Source organism: Haliotis rufescens, unplaced genomic scaffold (genome assembly GCF_023055435.1).
Source record: "Haliotis rufescens isolate VD_foot unplaced genomic scaffold, xgHalRufe1.0.p SCAF_11, whole genome shotgun sequence".
Lineage (NCBI taxonomy): Eukaryota > Metazoa > Mollusca > Gastropoda > Lepetellida > Haliotidae > Haliotis > Haliotis rufescens.
Genome location: NW_025963791.1, coordinates 31,470,785 through 31,496,172, shown reverse-complemented (window position 1 = coordinate 31,496,172; position 25,388 = coordinate 31,470,785). Strand labels below are relative to the sequence as shown.

The 25,388-nt window shown below is 39.2% G+C and overlaps 2 protein-coding genes across 2 annotated transcripts; both read left to right on the top strand.

Annotated features, from left to right (window-relative positions):
* The first annotated feature begins 6,029 nt into the window (after positions 1-6,029).
* Positions 6,030-11,452, top strand: LOC124128314. Its single transcript, XM_048392555.1, has 3 exons — positions 6,030-6,177; positions 7,489-7,789; positions 8,146-11,452. Exons 2-3 carry the CDS (start codon positions 7,489-7,491, stop codon positions 9,771-9,773), a joined length of 1,929 nt encoding a protein of 642 aa, XP_048248512.1. The 5' UTR covers positions 6,030-6,177; the 3' UTR covers positions 9,774-11,452.
* Positions 11,453-20,301: 8,849 nt separating this feature from the next.
* LOC124128311 lies at positions 20,302-24,498 on the top strand. The gene is made up of 3 exons (XM_046491704.2): positions 20,302-20,376; positions 21,829-22,111; positions 22,560-24,498. Exons 2-3 carry the CDS (start codon positions 21,829-21,831, stop codon positions 23,057-23,059), a joined length of 783 nt encoding a protein of 260 aa, XP_046347660.2. The 5' UTR covers positions 20,302-20,376; the 3' UTR covers positions 23,060-24,498.
* Positions 24,499-25,388: the final 890 nt, after the last annotated feature.

Genomic DNA, 25,388 nt, shown 5'->3' with positions numbered 1-25,388 from the left:
TATGACGCGGCCGGTGTTCAAACCCCGGACCTTCCACACTCCGCTTATAGTGTGCTGGGCGTATTTCCAACGGTTTCGATAACCAGTGAAGGTTCTATAAATTATTTACATCGTTGAACATGCATGACCGGTTTAAGCTCTAAATCCGTTTAAATCAATGTTTCGATTTTAAAATGTTCAGATGTCAAGCCATTTGTTGGTCTGTTGTGATATTATAGCCAATAAATTCAAAATGTCAATGCAAGAGAAAATTCTTGAATAGTCTTGATTATCTGCCGAAACAGATTCCACAGGGCGTAAGAGGCAAAATAGTGACCCATAGTATTGGTAACATTGTGCATCAGGTTGACAAGCTGGGTCTTAAACTTTGATATCGTTAAGGGTTTCAACACAATCCTAAACCTGTCAAAGTTATTCAATATCCCAAACACTGCTTGTGTATTCTGTACATATTCAAAGAGACACCGCGTTGTGCACATACTTCTATTCCATGTTTAAACGTAATGATCATGGTAAGACTAATATTCACTTTTATACTATGTTATCTGTCTAGCTATTTGTTATCATAATGTAATTACTTTAAACACGGTAGTACAATTATTTTTTATATATAACTCCAACGCAAGGAAACAATCAGTCTCGACTGTATGCCGAATATACCCTCATTGGGGGTAAAAGAGAAAATAAGGGAGACAATTACATGAACGAATCACTGAAAATCAGTGGTGACACCAGGTGTTCACGAAAAGGTATCCTGGACCTGCAGGTTTGGTACAAGCTCCGATTACAGTGACTTCGTTTTAAGAGTATTTGGGAGTGAAGTCGTGGTTAATGTACGAATAATATAGAGATAACGTACGGATAATGCACAGGGAATGCATTTTATGACTTAAAATGAGGATGTTTGCAAGGTATACTGACTTCCGCCAATTACATAATGGAATATACATTCATTACACTCGTATTATAAAAGGCTCGCCAGTCTACTCCATCACCGATTATACATTTAGGCTATAATTCTTGCACGTATTATATATAATTACTCGTCAGCCCTATCCATAACGGAATATACATTTACATCATGTATTCCATGAGCGTATTACAAATAACTTTTTCACGTATTATGACGACTCGTCAGCCAACTTAGACACATAATGGGGTGTCTAGGTACGTATATAAACCAACCCGACAGGGGCGGAACTGCTCAATGAAAATTCCCAAACTTCACATCTTCTCTGATCGCACAATCCTTCTCGTCAGAATTGAATTCTGCAAACAGAAACATACATAAATATTTTGTTCAATCATACATTTTAATAATGAATTACAAAAACTTACGTTCAGTGTTACTGCCGTGCTGACAAGCGAGAGAGACGAGCTACTTTCAGCGCCCCTTATTTATACCCGTAACATACCCAGGCTAATTACCTCCCTTAGCCATTGCATACCGCTAAGGAGAAAGCAGTTTCTTTCTTATTCATAATGCACTCAACCGAGAGAAACATCATTTCTCCTCTCCATACTATGCAATGCCACATACCCAGACATATATACATACAACATAACACCAATATTTACAATGGCCCGGTCGTGTCGACACGGGCAGAGACTCAAAGAAAGTCTAGAGCCCTAGAGACAGGGAAACGACAATCGTCTCTGAAGATGATCCTTAATGTAACCGTCCTTAGCATTTTCACTTCTCCAACGTCCGTGTCTTTTAAACATTCGATCTGGTACGCCGTTGTTTGCCGCTGCTGACGCCCCACCACTACGCAAGCTATTAAGTCCATAACTTTTGATGTTGCACACAAATGGCGTAAAAGCCTCTATAAACAATTCTCTAAAGATATATTCATCAGAATGAGTCAATATTCCGGATAAGGCAAAGTATTTTTCCAAACTTGTAACGGGACATAATTTTGAATTTGTCCTACCAATGACAAGCCATGAACCATCTCTGTATATGTTATATGTCCGTTTTTGATTGTTCAATAAATAACATTATATGACTCTCATAAAAGACAATGTCAGATCGTCTAATGTGTAATAGTTCTGCAGATCTCAGGAATCCTGAATATGCTACAAGGCACATACACATAATCCTTACATTACAAAGTGTAGGATTAAGCATTGTTACATCAACTAATTCCTAAAAATCGGCTCCTTTTTATTAACACATTTGGCCAATCTTCTTTTTGCCGCTTCTAAAACATTATTTACTAAACCATTCTCAATCGGGCTTTGCAATCCTACTATCACATGAGCATGGCGAATACTATAAAATGCAGTTAGCACAGGGGCAAACGATTCACTCTGCTGAACAACAGACGGCAAATATAATGCGCAGTGCAAAGTTGAATTCGGTAAACTCGTAGCCATTAAACAAGAATGTGCCAACCGTTTCAACGCATCAAAACCATATCTGTATTTCCTAGCAGTGGAATCTGCTATACAAACCTGCTGCCAACCCCCTTACACCAGGAGGTAACGCCTTTAACTCCTCTCCATAAGCGCAACTTATCACATCCGTTAACAGAAATTGCACATTCAACATATGCTAAAATCAACACGCAGAGCTAGCATATTAGACAGCAAATCTTGTTCTCCAAACAATCCACCTCCAATCCTAGACGGTACATAAGCTTTTTGGCAAATACATGTGTTCTATCACCTGTGGAATAAACGAGGAATTGCGAGTGATAAGCGTCCAAAAGCATGTGGAATGTCATTCGGGCACAACAATGGTGCCTTTAGCACAACATTCAGACATATGTCTTAAGGTTCTTGGTACCATACCAAAAGGGGGGACAACCCAATTTACCACACCCTTCCAGCTGACTGTGAAACAGTCCACAGCCGCACATCCCGGGTTATAATACCTGGAATTAAAACATGGCAAATTAGCACTGTACCAAGATGCAAATCTATCTACATCGTGAGGACCCCATCTGGCATCTATATGCTTAAATATGTGATTCGAAATAGACCAATAAGCGAAATCAACAATTTTACTCAACATATCTGCGGTCTCATTCTCTGAACGCGGGATCCACTGCATATTCAGATTAACTTTTTGACTTGAACACAAATAAAAAAAGTCCATAACTATTCTTTGTAATTGCGGTTTCATACTACCCTTATCCACTATGGTAAACACATTTTGATTGTCGCTACACCAAAATATTCTACGATATTCTACGAGAAAAACGGCCTTGAGTTCTCTCCATGTTGAACTATTTTTGCCTCCTCCTCCGACCACTGACCATGGGAATAAGCAGCATCCATTTCAACACAATACCCTCCATATCCGGTATCACTGGCGTCACTGTACACAACTCGACTCACAACTGTAGTCCTTATCAGTACTGTCCTCGACAAACGAGCAATGTTTTCTCTCCAATACTATAACTGTTCAATGCTTCACGATGACGCTGTCAAAACATCAATGCTGAAAAACTTAGTCATTGATTGTACAACATTTCCTATAACTAGTTTCATTGTTATGATTTGTCCGATAATCGCAGCAACACGCCACACTGGTTGATAAGAGCGCATATTCACTAAAATAAATGTAATCGTTTCAATCGCCTTATCTAACTTCCTCTGAGGAACAGATAAACACAGGGTGTTTGTATCCATGTGATGACCTAGCCACTCAATAGACTGCGAAGGTAACCATAGTGATTTTTCGCATTTGGGTACAAATCCAGACTTGATCAAGTCTTCTTTTATAGCCTCGCCAGACGAACGTGTAATAAGTTCCGATTGAGCTGATAAAATACTGTCATCTAAAAAGGTGACCACTTTCTTCCCTTCAGAATGCCATTTCTTGACAAACTGGCGTGTAACCTTAGTAAACACATAAGGTGCTGAAGTTAACCCGAAAGGTAAGACTACGAACTTGAAATATTGCTTCACACCCGAAGCATTTTTCCACGAAAAACCTAGGAATTCAGTATGACCTTCAAATATGTCTATATGACGATATGCTGAATGTGTCAAATTTTATTAACCAATCGTTGACATTAATATATTCAAGTGCAGTTTTCCAATCTTCATATTTGATTGACTATTTGCTAACGTAATTGTTAACTCTGGACAGATCTAAAATCAAACGCTTTTTCGCCGACGACTGTATAGACACTGATAGAGGGTTAACGATGTACGGTGGAGACTCACATTCACTTATTAATTGTTTCTTATGCAATTCTAAAATAGCTTGGTTAACAAACTCTGCATGTCTCAACGCCGACCTGTTATTTCTTAACTCCATCTTTGAAGGCCTGGAAATAAAAAGACTTTTATATCCATTGTCTATAATATCAATTATGAATTGAGACGCACCGACGTTGTACCAGAATTGAATGCTAGACTTTAACCGACCCTTCACTATAATTTCTGCTGTTCCCTGTTCATATTCATAATAATCATTAGTAAGGGCAATGTCATAATCATCAAGCATATTGTTTTCCGAATGTACATTATAAACTACACTTAACTGACAAGTCTGTATCCTGCCTAAGAGGCACTGGTTACTGTGGCGTTGACACCTGTTGTCGCCCTGGTTGTGCTGCCTGTGCGGTAGGGAGTTTTTGAACTCGCCGCACAAATGGCACGATCCTTGTCGTGTACCTTTGACCCGAAAGGGCTGCATGATAGGAACGCTATGCACAGGAGTAGAAGCGGGTAGAGCACATTTTACGTGCTGTGCTGAGATCGACCTGCGAGAAGCACGAGATCCATAAGGGTTCTTGCGATTTTGTTTCAATTTAAGTTTTCTGACAGCTTTTGATTGATTCTTGTCATCATCCGAATCATCTGCTAACTCATTGGAAACATAATGTTTGACGCTCTCCCAACCGCCTTCCGACGAATCTGCAATTTTTTATCAGCTTATTTGTTTTCTCTAATTTCCCGATAGCTTCTTCCACACACCTTGACATATCATCATAATTCCCATTCTGAATGGCTTGTCTGGTATTAAGTAATTCTTCTAAAACTTCCGAATTAACATTGAACTGAATTCGATTTCCTTCCCTTGACCCAGAACATTCTGTTTCAGTCTAAAACTTCTTCAAACCTTTGGCTTGCTGAATACATTCTTCTCTTAGGTGAGATTTTTTTCCCCTCCACAGCACTCTCAATATCGCTTTGATTAGTGTCCATTTTTTTCAAAATGGCGTCAAGTTTTCCCGCTGTTGATGGATCTTCTTGAGATATAATAGAACTTGACACTTATGTTCACTGTTACTGTCGTGCTGACAAGCGAGAGAGACGAGTTACTTACTTACTTACTTTGGAGATTTAACGTGCGCTTTCCGACTGATGCGTATTTCGCACACGGGCTACTTTCAACGCCCCTTATTTATACTTAGCCATTGCATACAGCTAAGGAGAAAGCAGTTTCTCTCCTATTCATAATGCACTCAACCGAGAGAAACATCATTTCTCTTTATTATACTGAACATCCTTTTGTGAATACATCTGACTGTGTACAAGCAAGAACAAAACATGTACTTTGCATTGACCTGTATTTTGATCTGAAATTTTCAGTGTTGGTCTTGACAATGTAATTAACGTTATCATCACTCAATAGTAGTGCCATAGACGTTCCAAACAATGTTGCGGTACAAAGTCAGTATAATGGGGAATTCTAAGAAAGGCTGCACTCTGGTATATTGTCACGAGTTGATTTCCAAATAAACCACAGAGGATAAGGCAGTGATAGGTAAACACAGAACTAAATTGTGAAATCGGTACAAGATCACTTCTTGTACTGACAAAAAGGACACTGCATGTATACAGGTTCACACATATTTGTACAAACACAAAGGTGCATAACATCTCACCATATAACAAAAACACTGTTTATAGCGTATTTAGTGTGTGTATATAGAAAAATGCTGATCTCTCACGTTGTTATGGGAATCATCCCAGATTCGATCCAGGAACCAACGTTGTCATCAGCTTTGATCGCTTTTGAATGACCACTTGTCAAGATTTCGCAGTTGCCTCCCTTATACGTTATGCGGAAGGGACAGGTTGGGGTTGGCACAGGTGTGTACCTCGGCGGGATTTGGCTATTTCAAGGCATCCAGGACATACAATAAAATCTCACACAGTGCACATGAAGAACTAGTATATATTCAGAACACCGATAGTGTCAACTTACATGTGGTATGTGTTTCTTAAATTAGTCTAATTTTAGTTTTGTCAACACACGAGGCTTCAAACGAAGAGAAGCTGAAAGTAGGAATTGTTGGCCTCAAAGTAAAATACATTGATGTAATTTTCTTTTATTGTTTTATATTTAATGTATATCTGACGTTCTGGTGAACAACGTTATTTGTTGATGTGTAAAACGGACACAATAAAGATAGATATCAGACTTAGTCTCGAATCCTAACGTTCAATTACCTCCCTTGTAATGTGTGTCTATTTACTTTAAAAGAAAGATTGGTGTTAACATAATTTATTTATTTATTTATACTAACAGTTGGTAGTTTTTAAACCTTTATAGGAAACACGTGCGCATTTCAAATAAGGTGGATAATGTCACAGCTGCAAGAGTTTAATTTGGCATCAATTAAGCCTGACCTCACAATATCACAATAATTCATATATTCAGTTTTAATTCATCACTGCAGGTAAATCCTGTATTGTGCGGAAACAACAAGCTTGTTCTTATAGCAGAGTCAGTAAGTCATTACGATAATGATTTCAACTATAATGAGAGAAAGGTTTAGTTCAAATACAAGGATAAACAAATATATAGACCTAAACCCACGTTTCGGAAAAGCCTTATTTGGCGTTATATCAATATATGTATTCCTATAGTACTATGGAAGGGTCAATAAAGACACATATTTATATCTTCAAGTTGATTTGAAAAGAATATTAAAGTCTGATTTACTGACAGACTATTCCACTTGTGGCTGAAAATATATCTCAAGTAACCAACGCTTGTCACAAGTGCGACTCAATTTGAACAGTTTCTTACAATGAGTGATCGTACCCTGACCTCTGGACTCAATGTTCGTCATACCAGCAGCTGTTGGGTTGCCTGGTGGACACTCGACATACTCACTGTCACTTTTGGAATAAGGAATTATATGTGATGTGCCAAACAGTAAACGGATTTCTTCAACTTTTATGAAATAATGCAGTTGATTTTATATGAAGAATAAACCCTCTTACGATGGTAGCTGCTGATGGTTTGAGTGGTCGAACCTGGACATACTACAACATATTTAATGACGCACTCAACACGTGAGTGAACTTGTATATGTGCCACTTTGAACAGTATTTCAGTTATGTCAGCTTGGTGCGGAAGGTAAGTCCCAAGTGGCTTTCAACAAGACATTTTCAAGATGAGGCCAAGCAAAATACAAATTGCCCCATTACAGAGACCTACGAACTCCACCAGAAAAAATAATATTTTGAAAATTTGAAAAATGATTGATGTGACCTTCAATTCTGGTTTTTCAGATGGCGACATCCCAGAATGAGAAAGTGATGGAATTCCTCACCTGTGTGATCTGCCAGGAACTGTACACAGACCCCTGTACACTGAGGTGTGATCACACATTCTGCAGGAAATGTGTCACCAAGTACATCCAAACCAGACCAGATGCTGTACAGTCCAACACGATCCCCTGTGCCTTCTGTCGACAAGATACCAAGGTCCCCCACCCCAGCAGGCCAGTGGAGGAGTGGGCAGGGCAGATCAAACCCAGCATCATTATACAGGGGCTGATTGACACTATAGGGACTGAGGGTGATGTACCAGGTTAAGTTCAACCAGAAGTAACATTCATATGGATCAGTTAATCATGTTCATCGAAAGATAAATCTATGACAAAAAGATCTTAAAACGTATTAATCAGAAATAATGTCAATCCAGTTAGATGAATTATTTGGTGGAAGGTGAGCCAAGTGAACAAGATAAAGGTACAACCAGTTGTAATATTTAAGTTGATTTAATCACCTGTGTTTATGATATGGTATTTATTCATGAGAAATTGAAACTTCAAATAGTTCATCAAGTTGGATAGGTTATTGAACTTCAAATAAAGACTGTTTACATGCTTAGCGTTCACATATTGGTTTGTTTTAGAAACAATACGTTCGTTTTTCTGTTCACAGAGACGTCAAGCATCTGCTGCATGATCTGTCAGCAAATAGGGGAGACAACTCCAGGTGCCTTGTGGTGTCCTGAGTGTGAAGTGGCCCTCTGTGACAGATGTGTAAAGACACACCGGGTGAGTCCTACGTCACAGGACCATGACCTGTGTGACCTGTCATCTAGGTCAAAGGTCAAACGGAGGGTTAAGTGTACAGAACACAAGAGTAACAATGTAGAGTTCCACTGTAAAGACTGTCAGAAGGCTGCTTGTCAGACATGTTATGTCACCTACCACAGAGCTTGTAAAACTGTCGTCACCATTGACTCTATGAAGCCAGAGATGGAGGCAGCACTGCTGGAGAAGAGATTTGACATGGGGAAGAGACTGAAAGTGAGGTCGAAGAAAGTAGAGCTGAAAAATAATAAACTCAAGACTATTTTTAGAGTTAAAGAGTCAGCTGTACAACATATTAGGTCAATATGTCAGACAGCTATAAACAAGATTAAACAGAAAGAAACACAACTCTTGGATGAACTGAATACCATTACACAGACGTACGCCGGCCAACTCCGCTCTGGTGTGAAGCTTGAAGAGATTGAAATGCAGATGTACAGACAACACTGTGAGTTCATTGACCAGGCCTTGGTGTCGGACTGTGAGATGGACCTGTATGACGCGTATCAGGCCTGGGAGTGGGGGGCTGTAGAGTTGGGAGATGTCATGGACACAGACACAGCAGCCACGCGGAGAATAGATAACATCAGGTTTACATCAAACGCTGAGCATGTCCAGCACATCATAGATAACCTACATCTGGGAAAGATTCACGTCACATATCAGGATCAGAAGAAATGTCTGCTGTCGCCTGTGCTAGTTGGAATTACAGACGGGAGGATGGCGGGTGATGAGAATGAGCCTGATCTACACGACGTCACAGTCCTGGTTGTAGACGGTATACAGACTGCTGTGGTTACCGACATGAAGAATGAGTGTGTAAAATCTTTCTACACAACAAACAACCAGCGATGTCATAGTAAACTTCCCCTGGGTGACCTTCCATGTGGTGTAACACAGTTGAAGGAGACACAGGTGATGGTGGCTGTCCCTGGATCCCGTCAGATTGTAACAGTAAAAGTGACCCCTGACCTGGCCCTGCTCTCGTCCTTCACAACAAATAAGGTGTATTACAGTCTTGCTGTTCTGAATCCTTCCTGCCTAGCAGCAGGTGGATACGGCGTTGTTGATATCCTGGACATGGCGGGGCATGTGCTGAGGACACTCACTAAACGCAACAAGACCCTGTTTACCTTCCCCTACTACATGTGTGTCAACAGCAAGGGCAACATACTCGTGTCTGACGAGAGGAAGAAGTCTGTTACATGTCTAACTACAGAAGGTGATGTTGTGTTCAAATACGCACCTACCGGAGACAGAGCGCTCAGCTTGCCTCGTGGCATCACAACTACAAGCAAAAGAGACATTCTGCTTGTAGACAGGAGCACCAATGAAATGATTCAGCTGACAGAGTCGGGGGAGTTAGTTGGAGATGTTCTCAAGTCAAAAGACGTGTGTGATGTATTCTGTGATAAATACGGATTCTTCTTTCTGTGTACAAAAACGGATGTGAGAGAGTATATGTTAGTATGATAGAAAAAACAAAACAATCATGGATTGTGCATGAGGTTATTCTGAAAAGGTTATAAGTAAATTTATGTAAAGAGAATAGATCGAGTAAAAGAGTAGAATACATAATAATAACAGTCTTGGGTATCGCTTTTTCAGTCAAGCAGACATGGAGTATTCAAATAGGTTACTTCCAGCAATGAATAATCCACGTGATCACAACGTGAAACACACCAGTAGTGCCAGTTGTTATAGAGATACTTGTGGTGACATCGGCCACAGAAGGTCAACTTGGTCACACAAAAGTATTAGTGATAAGGAGTTTAAAGGGTTCTTAATCGATTACTTTTAATATTTTGAAATCGTAAAAACACACGATAACCGTGTATCTGCATTGATTCAACATTCTAGACTAGATAATATCCATTTTATTCATTTGTTCTGTAAAAAGATCCGCCGTTTGCACCTTAAACACACATCATGGTTGGACCAAGAAACTTGAAATCTACTGAGGCTGTGATTCTTGTCCTCAACTTTTTTGTGCATTTCATGGGTATTCGGTAATGCCAAACGTCATTGAAACTCTGTCTGTACTTATTGTCATCTAGATGAGTATGGTAGGCTTTGAGTATCAAGCCCTTCATCCATTTTCTTTATGCGTATTTTAAATCATTGATGTACTTTTTTGTACGAATATACGCAGGAGGAAAGTAACTCTGCATATAGCTTTGTATTGTCTCCTCACTGTACAACCCCAACCGAGCTAGTGCAGCAGACAATACAGTGCATCACCAAGGAAAACCCAAAATCCCCTTCAACAATCTAAACCCTTTGTCATCAGCCTTTTGGAACTGTCAGCCATACAATTAAGAGACTCTAAAAGAAGCGGGCCAACATTGACGCCATCAAAGCCAAAGGAAAGCCGCAAAACAGCCAACAGCAAGAACCCTCAGGAGGTGTGTACCACATTCCGTGTACTTGTGGACATGCCTACATTGGCAAAACGTCAAGGCCCCTGAAAATCCGAATTAAAGAACATCAGAGCTCAGTGTCCAAAGTTGATTCTAAATCACCTTTATCAGACCATGTCCGTGACGACTCCTGTCAAGGCATCCAGTGGGACCAAATCAAAACTGTTACAATCAACCTCAAATACATCCAGATTTGAAAATTCCAAGAAAATTCCAAGAAGCAAGCCACATCAACAGACTCCCACTTGTAATGAACTGTGATCGAGGCTGTTACAGACCTTTTGCCTACGTAACTCATTAAAATATTTAGTCAGTCGTAATCCCCTTGTATATGTAACTGGTTTCAGCCCCTTGTTTATGTTACTGACATTTTTACCCGCTTGTGTACATAACAGGCTTCTCCACGCGACTGAAACCACACGTTAACGTTTCGATCTGTGAACCTATTTTAACATATCCCATGCAACATATAACTCTGTTCTCGTGTCAACCAACATTAGAGTTTTGTTAATCTAACATGAGGATGAATGAGTGAGTTAATTATTAACAAGTGCAAAAGTGAGCGTGGCTCACTAATACCCCCGACCCACCTAGTGTGTCAGTAGTCACAAATTAAATAGCTAGGAAAGGGTCTGGCAGGGTTCCCCCTAGACTCCAATATCTGAGAGTCACCTTGACTCAGCCTATTGATTTTGGGGAGTCAAAAATATTTTTTGAGAGTCAAATGTTTTATTGTATGATTAATGAAATTTAAAGTGTTCACTGTTAATGTTACACTTAAAGTTGAGTATCTTTTAAATATTATATGTCTTTAGTTTAAGTTAACAAGTGCTAATTAATGTTCTCAATGTGCTGATTGTAATACAGAGAAATAAAGGATAAATGAATGAAAAACATAGTTTGTTGGTTATATTTTTTCACAATCTTTAATTACTTCAGAGCTCATGAAACAATTTACAGTGACACTAATACAGGATTAATAAATAACATCAGTCTCAACTGTGAGACATAATTTTTAATCATGGATGGATATTAAAATACATTTCATGTCAGATTATAATTTAATACCACTAACTCATTTACATCTTTTATCTAGTTATCTTGTATTATCTATCAACAGTGAAGTTGAACTAAAAAGTTGTGAACACTTGTAATATTTTCTGGTTGAATACGGTTTATTAGCAACACCAAATACGCCCAAAGCTTAACATTTCGTATATACCATATTTATTCGTGTATAATACACACTCGTGTATAATACGCACCCCTAATTATGGGCAATTAAATCCTGAAAAAAATATCTCTTGTGTATAATACGCACAGACTTTTCTTCAGTCTCATTTCAGGCTGTCATGATCTGTCATCGGAAATAGCATAACAAATCCGAATTGAATTACCCAAGTTAATCCTGTTGTTACACTATCTAGTAATAAAAATGTGTTCGCTGTATATCTGACCTTATGTTTGTCATCTATTTTATTATTTTTATTTAAAATTTCATTCTATAATGTTTACCTAAATTTCGGCAAAAACATGTGTCCCTCAGATACTTACAACTTCCGTTTACCCCGTTCCATAGGTTCAGCTTAACCACATACTGTGACCGCACAAAATCACATTCTTCATCGCAACAATGATAATATTTTCTTTTGTTTCATTTTTTACGAGTCTACACATCTAGATAAACATATGTCATGGTTAACTTTTAGTGAGAAAATTTTAAGGGTTTGAAAAATTCATAAACAAATGGAAAATTAATAAAAACATTTTTTTTCTTTTGGCTGCACCCCTTCATATGACACAGATTATATGTACTAAGTTTGAGATGAATCCACTGAATAGTTTAAGAGAAATCGCGCGGACAAAGTATTCGGAGAGACGTTAGGGTTTGAAAAATTCATAAAAAAATGGAAAATATATAAAAACAATGTTTTTCCTTTGACTGCACCCCTTCATATGACACAGATTATATGTACTAAGTTTGAGATGAATCCCCTGAATAGTTTAAGAGAAATCGCGCGGACAAAGTTTTCGGACGGATGTTAGGGTTTGAAAAATTCATAAAAAAAATGGAAAATTAATAAAAACATTTTTTTTCTTTTGACTGCACCCTTTCATATGACACAGATTATATGTACTAAGTTTGAGATGAATCCACTGAATAGTTTAAGAGAAATCGCGCGGACAACGTTTTCAGACGGATGTAAGGGTTTGAAATATTCATAAAAAAATGGAAAATTAATCAAAAACATTTTTTTCTTTTGACTGCACCCCTTCATATGACACAGATTATATGTACTAAGTTTAAGATGAATCCACTGAATAGTTTAAGAGAAATCGCGCGGACAAAGTATTCTGAGAGACGTTAGGGTTTGAAATATTCATTAAAAAAAAAGAAAATTAATATTAAAAAAATAAATTCTTTGACTGCACCCCTCCATATGACACAGAATATATGTACTAAGTTTGAGATGAATAGTTTAAGAGAAATCGCGCGGACAAAGAATCAAACAAGTATATATTACATTGTGTATCACAGACAATATCATTGGTGAATACTTAAAATAATAAGGGTCCTAACAGTGAACCTTGAGGGACACAGGCAAGTACAGGTTTAACATTCGATTGATGTCCATTAATATCATATATTGCTTTCTACCAGATAAGTAACTTTGGAACCATTTACAAAGAACCCCTTTTATTCCACACTTGCTTAATTTCTTAAATTAATCAGAAACCTTTGTGCCAAACACGATCGAATGCGTTGCTAATGTCACAGAATATTGCCATAACTTCCTGTCCATCATCTTAGGCCTTGCCTATGAAATCATAAAGATGAGTCAGTTATTGTCAATGTGTCGAACTCTATTACTGTCATGGTATCAAAAGATTCTGCCAATTCCTGAACACCAATGTATTTATCATCCGAGAGTTATCACTTGGACAGGTTCGCAAATCTTGGATACCAATCTGAGATATTGTCAGTCCAGACTAAGAACCATCTTTCAAGTGGTGAGAATTATTCTTCTTTACAGTAATTATGAAGTATGGGACTTGCAGGTAATTATCTATTGTTCAAACTGTGTTACCATGTTTTGGTTTACTTGAAATGTGTTGTTTACACAGAATCTACTTTAAAAAAAATATAAAGTGTATATTTAAGGAGGCCAACTTTTCCATAAAATATTTCGCTGCAATAATGTTCCATGGCGCATGTGGATTGTGGAACCAAGAAATGGTGTTTTCATCATTGCAAAATGTAATTCACATATCTAGACAAATCTTTACAAATAGGGAAAATATATTCAAAAATGATTCCTGCATAATAACGCAATAACCGGTAATTGTGTTTCGAAAATTTATGATATGTAAGTTATTATTTTCTGATAAAAACCCACATCAGATAATTACAATCGAGTCGTGCCTTCTTTGAAACCTTTGCAACAAATCATTTAACTTTCATTCTGTAATTTCTCGGGATAACCTATACACACCAATAAAATGCTGCCTTAAGATATTCCGGGATTTGTTCAAGCGTTTATGTTTTGCGTTTCGAAGGTGGCAAGTCAGACTCATTTGGATTCATTCCCGAGCAAAACACATGAGCTGTTTAATATTTATTGTAAAACTTTGTATACACATTAGGAAAGTTTGTCTATTGCTGTGTCTCTTTTCTATTTATTGTTTGCATTTCCAAGACAATACCTCTGACTAATATAATGTAAAATGTGGACACGGTTCATTTCTCAACTCATAAGCTGTTTAATATTGATTGGGAATCTTTCACACATAAATCATGACAGGCACACAATTTTTAAATCTGAGGCACCAAACTGGAATGTACGTGCGTATTTGTTGTACGCACTGAGCAATATTCGAGCTGAAAGTAAAGAGGTCGAGACTGCACCAGACAATGTAGCGATTGATATTATTCACTGTGTAAAGGAAAAACGGGGTTTAACCGACCTGGAGATTACCGAGAGTTGGAATATAACCCAAATCTGCATGCATGCCCCATGCGAACATATACCAAGAGGGAACAAAAATGTACCAAACTATATATCAGGCTCCACAAAAGAGACAGATAGGCATTCCAGATTTAGTGTCTGTATGTAAAATGTAAAGAAAGAACGCTTCTGTATGTATTCGTGCAAGGGAATTGCCCGCGTTTTCCCAGGAATGTGGAAGTAGTCCGTTAATCTTTACGTCATTTCAAGCACACGGTCAAGCACAAGGACGAGTTTAGCTGAGGGCGGCAATCCACATCTGGACGCAAAGCCAGCAGAAAGGCCGATATTAGGTCACCTCTTGTCGTTTTCTGAAAAACAGATCATGTCAAACTGTTACTGAGCATTCACTGTTTCTATAAAACATAATCTGCTGGAGATATCTGAGTGACAAAACGCCTTGAAATCGAGGCCTGTTGTAACAAGAAGTTATCACATCATTCCACTCTATTACGACAGAGAGTTGAGAAGCTACCTGAATTTTACAATTACTCAAATATATTGACATTGACCGGTTACATGATATAAATAAAAGACAATCCCCAGTTGTATTTTCGGTGAACGTATCCACTCAATTGTTCCTCGATTACTATAGGTCCTGTACCTAACTACTGGTGGCTACGTACCGAGACGATAGTGTGCTCTGCCAGTGTTGACTGTAAAAGGGGGTCGAGGTTACTCTTGAGTGAATAGATAACACGTATATATAGGCGCCGAGTCGGGCGGTGCAGATATGTCCTCGATAGGTTTAAGTATTTGAAAGGAAGGGCAGTAATTACAGAGACTCATGCTAGAAACACAGGAAAGCATTGCTGAATGAGATTGCAGCACTGAAGCCCACTGACGCACCATCTCAATAAATTTAGATCTTAGTTCTCGCTATCGCTAAACAAAGATCTGAGGACATCCCATTACGGGTCACGTCAGAACACCCTTTCATCGGACCAATCAAAGCGTCGCTTACCATATCAAGACAGTGATGTGTTTTCTAATGATGCAACCTCGAAAACGTTAACATGGGGTATTCCGAACGACAGTTACGACACGTACGACCGATTCCGACAAAATTATCGTCTATCTCGCTTCCTTGGGATAAACATTTGATCAGAGGAGTCGTTGCACAGTACGTGGGAAGCACTGCCATACAAGGGGCGGTCGGGTAGGCTAGTGGTTAAAGCGTTCGCTCGTGACGCCGAAGACCCGGGTTCGATTCCCGACATGGGTACAATGTGTGAAGCCCATTTGTGGTGTCCCCCGCCGTGATATTGCTGGAATATTGCTAAAAGCGGCGTTAAACCATACTCACTCACTCACTGCCATACAATCGCAACCATATATTAGACATTCCGGAATGTTCGTCTGTTCAGTTTTCAAAATATCAATAGGGAAATGTGTCAACATATTTTTCAAGCGTAGTCTGAAATGGAAGTAGTCTGAAAATAGTGCCGCAAAGCTCGAGAAAGCTGCTTTCTAATTGGCTGATGTCCACTTCTTGTTAGTCGTTTCAGTGGTCGGTCAAAGTTCGCGAAAGGTCGTTCTGACTATGGGATGTCCGCAGATCTTTGTTTAGCGGCAACGAGAACTTAGATCTGATTTTAATGAGATTGACTGAAGCAGTGAGTGCATATGACCACATATATGCAAACTGGAGTGCATACACTTGCAGGTGTAGCTATTTTGTAAAGCCGTTGCATAAATGTACATTTTCCTTTATGAAATTTACAAACGCAGTTGTAAACAAGAAAATAGCATATGTACATGCAGATGTACATATGTGTGTAAATTCTATAAGCGGATTCATGCGAAAACATTTACAAATGAATGCATGTTTCCTGCAATGGAGTGAGTGAGTTGGGTTTAACGCTGGTTGAACAGTATTCCAGTTACACATGGCGTTTCAGCTAATTTGGAAGTCATATGCATGTCTCAGACGTTTACCACAGTGGTGAATCATACGAGCACGGTATGGTGCTGACAAACCTAGAAACATGAGTTATAAGGAAGGTTTAAAGGTACATAATAGAGAATCTCTCCAAAGTATCTTTGATATCAAATATATCAACACGAGTCGTTAAAAATTTAAAACGCAAAGGCCTTTGTCGACGACTGTTGGTATATCTGATATCAAAAGATGCTTGGGTAAGATTCTGTTTAACATCCAAAATCATTCTTCTAAACTTTTTTTAGTTTCTAAACAGTAATGTAAAATGACAATTTGTGTTCCGGAATTTGATGAGTTGAAATCGTTGTAAAATGGTATTAAGGCCCGGAATGTTTTCGGACTTTTCACTTTGTTATGTTCTCGATTCCAAATTTGAAAAAAACGTGCATTCGGCTTGGAGAATTTTAACAAAGTTAATCAGTTATTCAGTTTCTCAAATATTAATTTATCTGAACAACTCCCACTCTCCTACCCAGAGTTTCTTGCTGTCACTCTGGTGCCTTGCCTCAATTGGTCACACATTTAAACCACTGCGTGGCAGCTTGGTATGGGAAGAAAAGCCGACATGATGCAGGCCTTATGATGCCACTTTGGTAAAACCCACGTGCACGGGTATGATACAGACGCGCCTAGAAACATTCAGGGCGAACTGGGATTCAACACACGAACACGCATAAGAGACGCAACTCACAGCGAAAGTGGCATGTAAAACCACTTGGCCACGTGTGCTCCGGTGCACACATGTACATCTGTATATATATTCACACTCAAAGGGAAATAAACCTTTACACTTCTCTGAGACAAGATCAATTATGTCGTTGTCTTTTGTATTAGTACACTAAATATATATATACATAAAACTATAACGGTATAACAGATCAAACACAGCATCATTATACAGGGGCTGATCGACATCCTCAGGACCGAGGAACAAGTGCCAGGTTATTTGAAAACAAAATTTATGTGTTCAACCAGTAGTGTCATTCGCATTGATACGTCTATTGTGTTTAAGAATTAGATACACTTATGAAATAATATTGAACAAATATGTAACAATTTGTACAAGAAACAATAAATTAATTAACGAGTGTCAATCAAGTTTGATGATTTCTTTTTGTTGAAGATGAACAAAGTTAAGTGATAACACGTTTATAAGAAGTACAACCAGTTGTAGTATTTAGTTTGATTAATCGCTGTTTACAAAATATTATTAATTCTGAGAAATTCAAGGTGGATCGGGCTTTTTTCCTTGAAATAAAATAAAGACTGCTTACTTAGTGTTTCCATTTTGTGAGGTTTCAGAGAAAAATATGTTCGTATTTGTGTTTACAGAGAAGTCAAGCACCTGTTGTACGATCTGTCAGCAAATAGGGGAGACAACTCCAGGTGCCCTGTGGTGTCCTGAGTGTGAGGTGGCCCTCTGTGACAGATGTGTGAAGACACACCGGGTGAGCCCTACGTCACAGAACCATGACCTCTGTGACCTGTCATCTAGGTCAAAGGGCAGACGGACGATCAAGTGAACAGAACGCAAGGGTAACAATGTAGAGTTCCACTGTTAAGACTGTCAGAAGCCTGCTTGTCAGACATGCTGTATCATCTACCACAGAGCTTGTAAAACTCTCGTCACCATTGAGTCTATGAAGCCAGAGTTGAAGACAGCTCTACCGGAAAAGAGATTTGACATGGGGAAGAGACTGAAAGTGATGTCGAAGAAAATAAAGATGAAAAACCAGAAACTACAACGTAGTTTCAGAATCACTGTCTCAGTTGGTCAGAATATTAAATCAATCTGTCAAACAACTATAAACAAGATTAAACAGAAAGAAACAAAACTCTTGGAGGAACTGGATCACATAACACAGACGTACGTCGGCCAACTCCGCTCCGGTGTGAAACTTGAAGAGATTGAGATTCAGATGTACAGACAACATTGTGAGTTCATTGACCAGGCATTGGTATCGAACTGTGAGATGGACCTGTATGACGCGTATCAGTCCTGGGAGTCGGGGGCTGTAGAGAAGGGGGATGTCAGGGACACAGACACAGCAGGCACACGGACGTCACAGTCCTGGTTGTCAATGGTATACATACATGTGTTGTCACTGACTTCAATAACACGTGTGTGAAATCTTTGTACACAAGAAACAATCATCCATGTCAAAGTAGACTTCCCCTGACGTCAGAGGGGCATGTTGTGTGGAGATACGCCCCTACCGGAGACAGAGCACTCGGTCAACCTCGTTGTATCACAACTACCAGCACAGGAGGCATCCTGCTTGCAGTCAGAGACATCAAAAAGGTGATACAGCTGACAGAGTCGGGGGAGTATGTCAGGGATGTCCTTACGTCAAAAGATATGTGTGATATATCTTGTGATAAATACGGATCCCTCTTTCTCTGAACATACACGAAAGTGAAAGAGTATATGTCTAATAGAAAGCGAAAGATGAAGGTTTAGTCTAGAGCTGTGGCTTCAATGTTTGTCGTCATTGACTGCATCTGACATGGTGAGCATGGGGTTACTCTGGAAATGTTTATATGAAAATTAGATGTGGAGAAAATAGATCCAGACAATGTATAGAACACTCAGTATCAATAAAAGTCTTCACCAAAACCTGGGATGCCGCCTATTCAGTCATTTGGTCACAAAAGGACAAACATTATTTAACATTGCCCATACAATTTAATGCAAAATATATGCCATATGCATGAGTGTAAGAGTGGGCGGTTATATTTTTACGACGGTTTCGAAAAAAACATAGCCATGAACGTCAAAATGGATTTACATGCTCGCTGCTCCCAGTGTCGAAAAACAACAGTAGAAGTAATAATTTAGTGGTGTAGTTTTTAATTCGATCATAATCAACATCAATGTGTTGAAATCTAAAAGACGCACGATAGCTATGTGTGTGCGTGGATTCAACATTCTCCTCAAGATTAGATCCCATCTCTGTGTTCCATGATGACATCCGCCGTTTGAACGGAAACACACACCATGATTGTGACAAGAAATCTACAAAGAACGTTTTGTTAATTTGAAAAGTAATTGCTGATGACAAACATCATTGTAACTTTGCCCACATAATGCACAAATGTTCTGATCTGGCATGTTAATATTTGGTAAGCATTAAGTGCTTCAATCCTTCGTATGCGAATTATTAATTATGCAATTGGCCTAATTCCCCATTTCAAGAAATAAATCCTTGCTGTATTTTCTTCATGTTCTGTTTGTTTGTTTTTGTATTTGTTGTTTAACGCCGCACTCAACAATATTCAAGCTATATGACTGCGGTCTGTAAATAATCGAGTCTGGACCAGACAATCCAGTGATTGACATCATGAGCATCGACCCACGCATCGACGACATGCATCAACCAAGTCAGCGAGCCTGACCACCCGATCCCTTTAGTAGCCTCTTACGACAAGCATAGTCGCCTTTTGCGGAAAGTACATGGTGTATTGTTTTTTTCTCTTTATGTAGAAGACTGAAAGGAAATCGTCTATAAGGTTTTATATCCCTACGTATTTTGCGGTACAGTATGTAATCCTTACGTTATGTTATATAAACATTCTGACGCCGGATGCATATTTTTACGGACACAGCCGAATGGAGACGATTTAGGCAAGCCGACAAAACAGTTACGGAAAAGGGCGAGTTCAGCCGAGTGCGGCAGTCCACACCCAGACACACAGCCTGCTTACAGGTACACTTTCAGATACATCTTGTCGTTGTCAACACAGATATTGTCAAACTGGTAACTGATACTGGGCGTTAATTGGGTTTTGTCAAATATCATTTATTATCTGCTAGACATATATGTGTATCAGCAGACCTTGATATCAGTGTTATGGTATGCTGTAACAAGGAAGTCGCCTACTTTCACTATCACTTTAAAACGTAGCCTCACGGTGGTGTTATATCACATCGAACTGAGGTTAAGTGAATAGAGACAATAGCAAATATGTATTATCATCCACTGGGGTATAAGGTAAAATAACAGGCAGTCCTAAACTCTACTTTCGGTGAACGTATCCACTCAATTGTTCTTTGTTTACTATGAGTCGTTCTATATGTGACACTGTCGATAGTGTGCACTACCAGTGTTCTCAATAGAAGGGGGTGGTGGTTACTCGTGAGTGATAGACGACAAGTATGTGCTTCGAGTCGGGGCTGTGCACCTAACGTGAGTGCACCGGGAGGTAATGTAAAGTTTTGGCCGAACTCGCATGGATACTTCATTATATTTGCCATCAGAGATCTTACCATATGTGCAAGTTAGCCATTGATGTTCTTTCATATTCCGATGAATGCACGCGTTGATTAGAGAAATTCAAACAATTTACTGATACTAATTACATGTTGTGTACCATGTACCATGTTGTATTGTCATCTCGTTGTCAACGATCCCTCGGGGCATAAAAGGAATGCATTTAATTCAGGTATTTGGCACGCCTGGCGGTAATTACAATGGCCATCATTTAGTCTGGACATTTATATGCACGTCTAAGCCCCGACGTCCACTATCAGGATATATACGGCAGCAGGTTTCAGCCTGATTCCGACTCAGTTTGTCGTCAGTGTTGAACTTATACCCCTCTTGTATCCATGCATTCACATATGTGGAGTAACAAGGTATACATGCCATTCGATTGTGTCTTCACATGTAGGTGAATATACCGTACTTTTGTAAAGTTAAAACTGGTAAGTAAGTTGTATAAATGTTGGTACACATTTATGCAGACTGGAATTTGGATTTATACATTTACACATATGTGAAAATATACAGATGTGTGCAAATGCATGTAGATTTGCGTGGGTTTCATGACAATTATCATGTAGTTCTTTCTGAAATGAGCCTATGTTGGTTCGAATGCAGTGAGTAAAGGGAAGTAACTCGGTTTAATTGTAACATCTATCAGCTGTCAATACGGCTAGCCTATACGCATGAATGTCGACAAGATAAATTCGTTATCAACCAATCCATCGGTATATAAAAGCGATAAAAAGGTAAAGGGTAAAAGTATGTTTGCAGCCGGGTGTACATATATTCATATTCAAATAGCTGTAAAACGATACGAATCAAGCTCAGTCATAACATTATTGTTTTGAGGAAAATGAAATGTATAATTAATTAAACTATGAATGCATTTAATAGATGGCTACCCGGAACGGAAACAAAATCAAGGATAATTTCCTGACGTGCTCCATCTGCTTCGAGACGTACACAGACCCGTGTACACTGACCTGCCACCACACTTTCTGTCAGAGATGTATCACCAAGTACATCCAAACCAGGCCAGATGCTGTACAGTCCAAGACGATCCCATGTGCCTGCTGTGGACAAGATACCATGGTCCCCCATCCCAGCAGGCCAGTGGAGGAGTGGGCGGGGCAGATCAAACCCAGCATCATTCTGCAGAAGTTGACACACAAACCAGGTAGAGTGAAAACGTTCTAAATGTTGAACCTATTTTATTATTTATATTAATACGTCTTGTTTGATTAAAACGTAGAATATAAAAATAAAATGTACTTTAAAGGATATTTGTTGATTTGAGAAATCTATATTACTAACCAAAGTTGTTTACAAAATATGCCATGAATAGTGAGTGAAAAAAGGTATATAAAACATATTAGAATTGCAGAAGGCTGTTATGTTTAGACGATAACATGTATCAACGAGAAAAGAAATGTCTACCACGTAAGTTACAGGTTGATTGCCATTGAGGCATGGCATGTAAGTTGTAACTACTGTTTGATTTACTGGTACTTTTACGTCTGTGCTGTTACATTCTGTCTGAGTATTAAACACTATAGACAGTTTATATTAACTGAAATAGATTTCAATTATCATGTGACAATACTCACATCATTCTATGTTTGCAGTGTTAACAAACAATTGCTGCACAATCTGTCAGCAACTAGGGGAGATAACTGCAGGAGTCTTGTGGTGTCCTGAATGCGAAGTGGACCTCTGTGAAAGATGCGTGAAGATACATTGGGTGAGCCCTATGTCAAGTGACCATGACCTCTTTGACCTGCAAACCAGAGATAAGGGGGGAAAGTGTAAAAGCGACAAGCCAGTCCCACAGATTGAGACGACTGACCACAATAACCAAGGTAAAGGTAATCTGAAGGCACCACTGCTAGTTAACACCATTGATACCTATCGGATCAGTGGCCAAATGTCCTTCAATATCCGTGACGTCGCAGTCCTGGATGTTGACGGTGTACAGACAGATGTAGTCACTGACGGGGACAATCACTGCATCACATCGTTCTACATCAGAAAAAAGACGTCACGTTTCAGTACGAATCGTATGAAACAATCTGAAAACACAGCTGAAAGAGAAGCAGGTACTGGTTGCTGTCCCCGAATCATGTGAGATTGTAACAGTGGGTGTCAGCCCTGACCTGGTGCTGCAATCAACCATCACAACACGTACTGGGTACTACAGTCTCGCTGTTCTTCATCTCTAGCAGCAAGTACAGACTATTGTGTTGATATCATGGATATGTCGGGGCTCGTGTTGAGGTCAGTTAATGCATACAACAATATGCGACTATTTACCTACCCCGACAACATATGTGTCAACAACAAGGGCAACATACTCGTGTCTGACTGGGGGGAGAAGTCTGTGACATGTCTAACATCAGAGGGGGATGTGGTGTGGAGATACGTCCCTACCGGAGACAGAGTACTCGGTGTTCCTCATGGCATTTCCTCTGCCAGGACGGGAGACATTCTTCTGGTTGACAGTAATTCCAACAAGGTCATACAACTGACAGAGACGGGAGAGTTTGTCAGAGACCTCCTCACGTCAGACGGTAACGTGTCTGGCCTGAAGAGTATTTTCTGTCATGCACGCGAATCCTTCTTCATCTGTTGTAATGCTGAAGTGAAGGAGTACAAATGTAGTCGATACTAACTTGGTCGTGCTACAAGAGAGATCAAGACAACTGACAAAAAATCAAGGTTTAGTCGAGATCCAGTGCCAAGTAGTATGATAAGTATCCGCTCAACAAACCAAGCCCTCAACAGGATTGTGGATGATAACAATAGTGTTTAGTGTCAGAGTATAAAACGAAAACTATTGAAACTCACAGGGTACATATTCTGTGTCACAACGTTTAGCTTACTAAATATATATATACAATTACTCTCTGAAAAAAGTAGTATATGAAGCATAAATAAAGACGACACTACAATTTCGACCCAACCCATAATGGTATTGCAGTGTTGGAGGACTGTTGTGAGAGACATGATGTTATTTCTTCAGGGCCCGCAATTTTGCTGGGAAAGGAGAATCCGAACAATTTATTTTTTCACAATGCTTTTTTTTCAGGGCAGACAGAGAACAAATTTTGGTGATACAATCTGATAAATAATTACTAGTTTAACATTATTCAAATGGTTCAAGAATTTGTCTTCAAAATGCATCTTCTTTTTCTTTGTTTCTGAATAACCATGTCGTTTTATTCGTCATAATGGGCTGCGAGGTCGTTATACGTAATAACCACGTCATTGATAATTATTGGTTTTATACTATGTCCATGCACGAAAGTCGCAACCTGTTTGCCTGGCTTCATTATCTGTATGTTATTTACCTGTGTTTATCATCAATGTAGTAGTTACCTGTATCCATCATCTTTGTAGTATTTACCTGTATCCATCTTCTGTGTACTACCTATATTCACTTTCTGTGTAGAATTTACCTGGCTTTGTCATATATGTAGTATGTGCCTAACTTCGTCATATATATGTGAAAATGTAACATATGATATATTTTATAAATAAAGTGGACACAAATATTCGTACCAACCATTTGATATTCTTTGAGTGTTCATTCAGAGGTTTCATTTTCTAAAAAAAAACATTTTAGCTCTTTTCATTAAATATTTAGTAATCGTCAAGGTTTACCTGTTGTCCTCGTATAATTATGCAACATTTACCTGGCTTAATTGTGTATGTGTGTCTCATTTATCAAATGAGGCGTGTTGTCTTCTGATGGAGACATTGGCACGACGTTCATGCCTATCTATGGGACTAATAGTTAGTTTATTTCCGGAACAACCGAATGAATGGTTACAGGCGCCGTCATACACACCATGTAACAGAATGGTAGATTTTGTAAACCTTTTAGCCTTTGTCATTCCAATATGGTTATTGTGTAATTGCCGTTGGGCGTTTCTGTTCTCTTAATTTAATCGACCGCCTCCGTGGTCTTGTGGTAGAGCGTCCGCCCGGAGAGCGGAAGGTCCAGGGTTCGATCCCGGGCCGCGTCATACAAAAAGACGTTAAAAGATTGTACTTGTTGTTACCCTGTCTGGCGCTCGGCATTAAGGGGCTAAAACAAGGACTGGTCGGCTCGGAGTCAGTATACTGTGTCTGAGTGGGGTATTCATGTTAAACTGCGGCATGGTATCTCAGTGAGCTAGCACTATAAATCGGCATCAGTCCGGACAAGTACAAGCAGCCACACACACACACACACATACACGTGCATGCACGTCGCTATATAAGTGCAATAATCTTGGACGCGACGTTAAACCCAATTTCACCTCACCTTAATTTAATCATACATCATTCTTCAATGCCGTCAGAAAACATCTTGAAATAGCTGTCACTGCTTGTTATTGTATAACTGTCTCTGGTACTTCTTCTTCCTTCCATACACCTTTGCCACACATAACGGTAATCGCACAACAGTGACG

Coding starts and splice junctions, on each gene's coding strand:
- LOC124128311 (XM_046491704.2), top strand. CDS start 21,829: ATGGCTACCCGGAACGGAAACAAAATCAAGGATAATTTCCTGACGTGC. Junction 22,112..22,559: donor GAAGTTGACACACAAACCAG/GTAGAGTGAAAA, acceptor CTATGTTTGCAG/TGTTAACAAACAATTGCTGC.
- LOC124128314 (XM_048392555.1), top strand. CDS start 7,489: ATGGCGACATCCCAGAATGAGAAAGTGATGGAATTCCTCACCTGTGTG. Junction 7,790..8,145: donor GACTGAGGGTGATGTACCAG/GTTAAGTTCAAC, acceptor TTCTGTTCACAG/AGACGTCAAGCATCTGCTGC.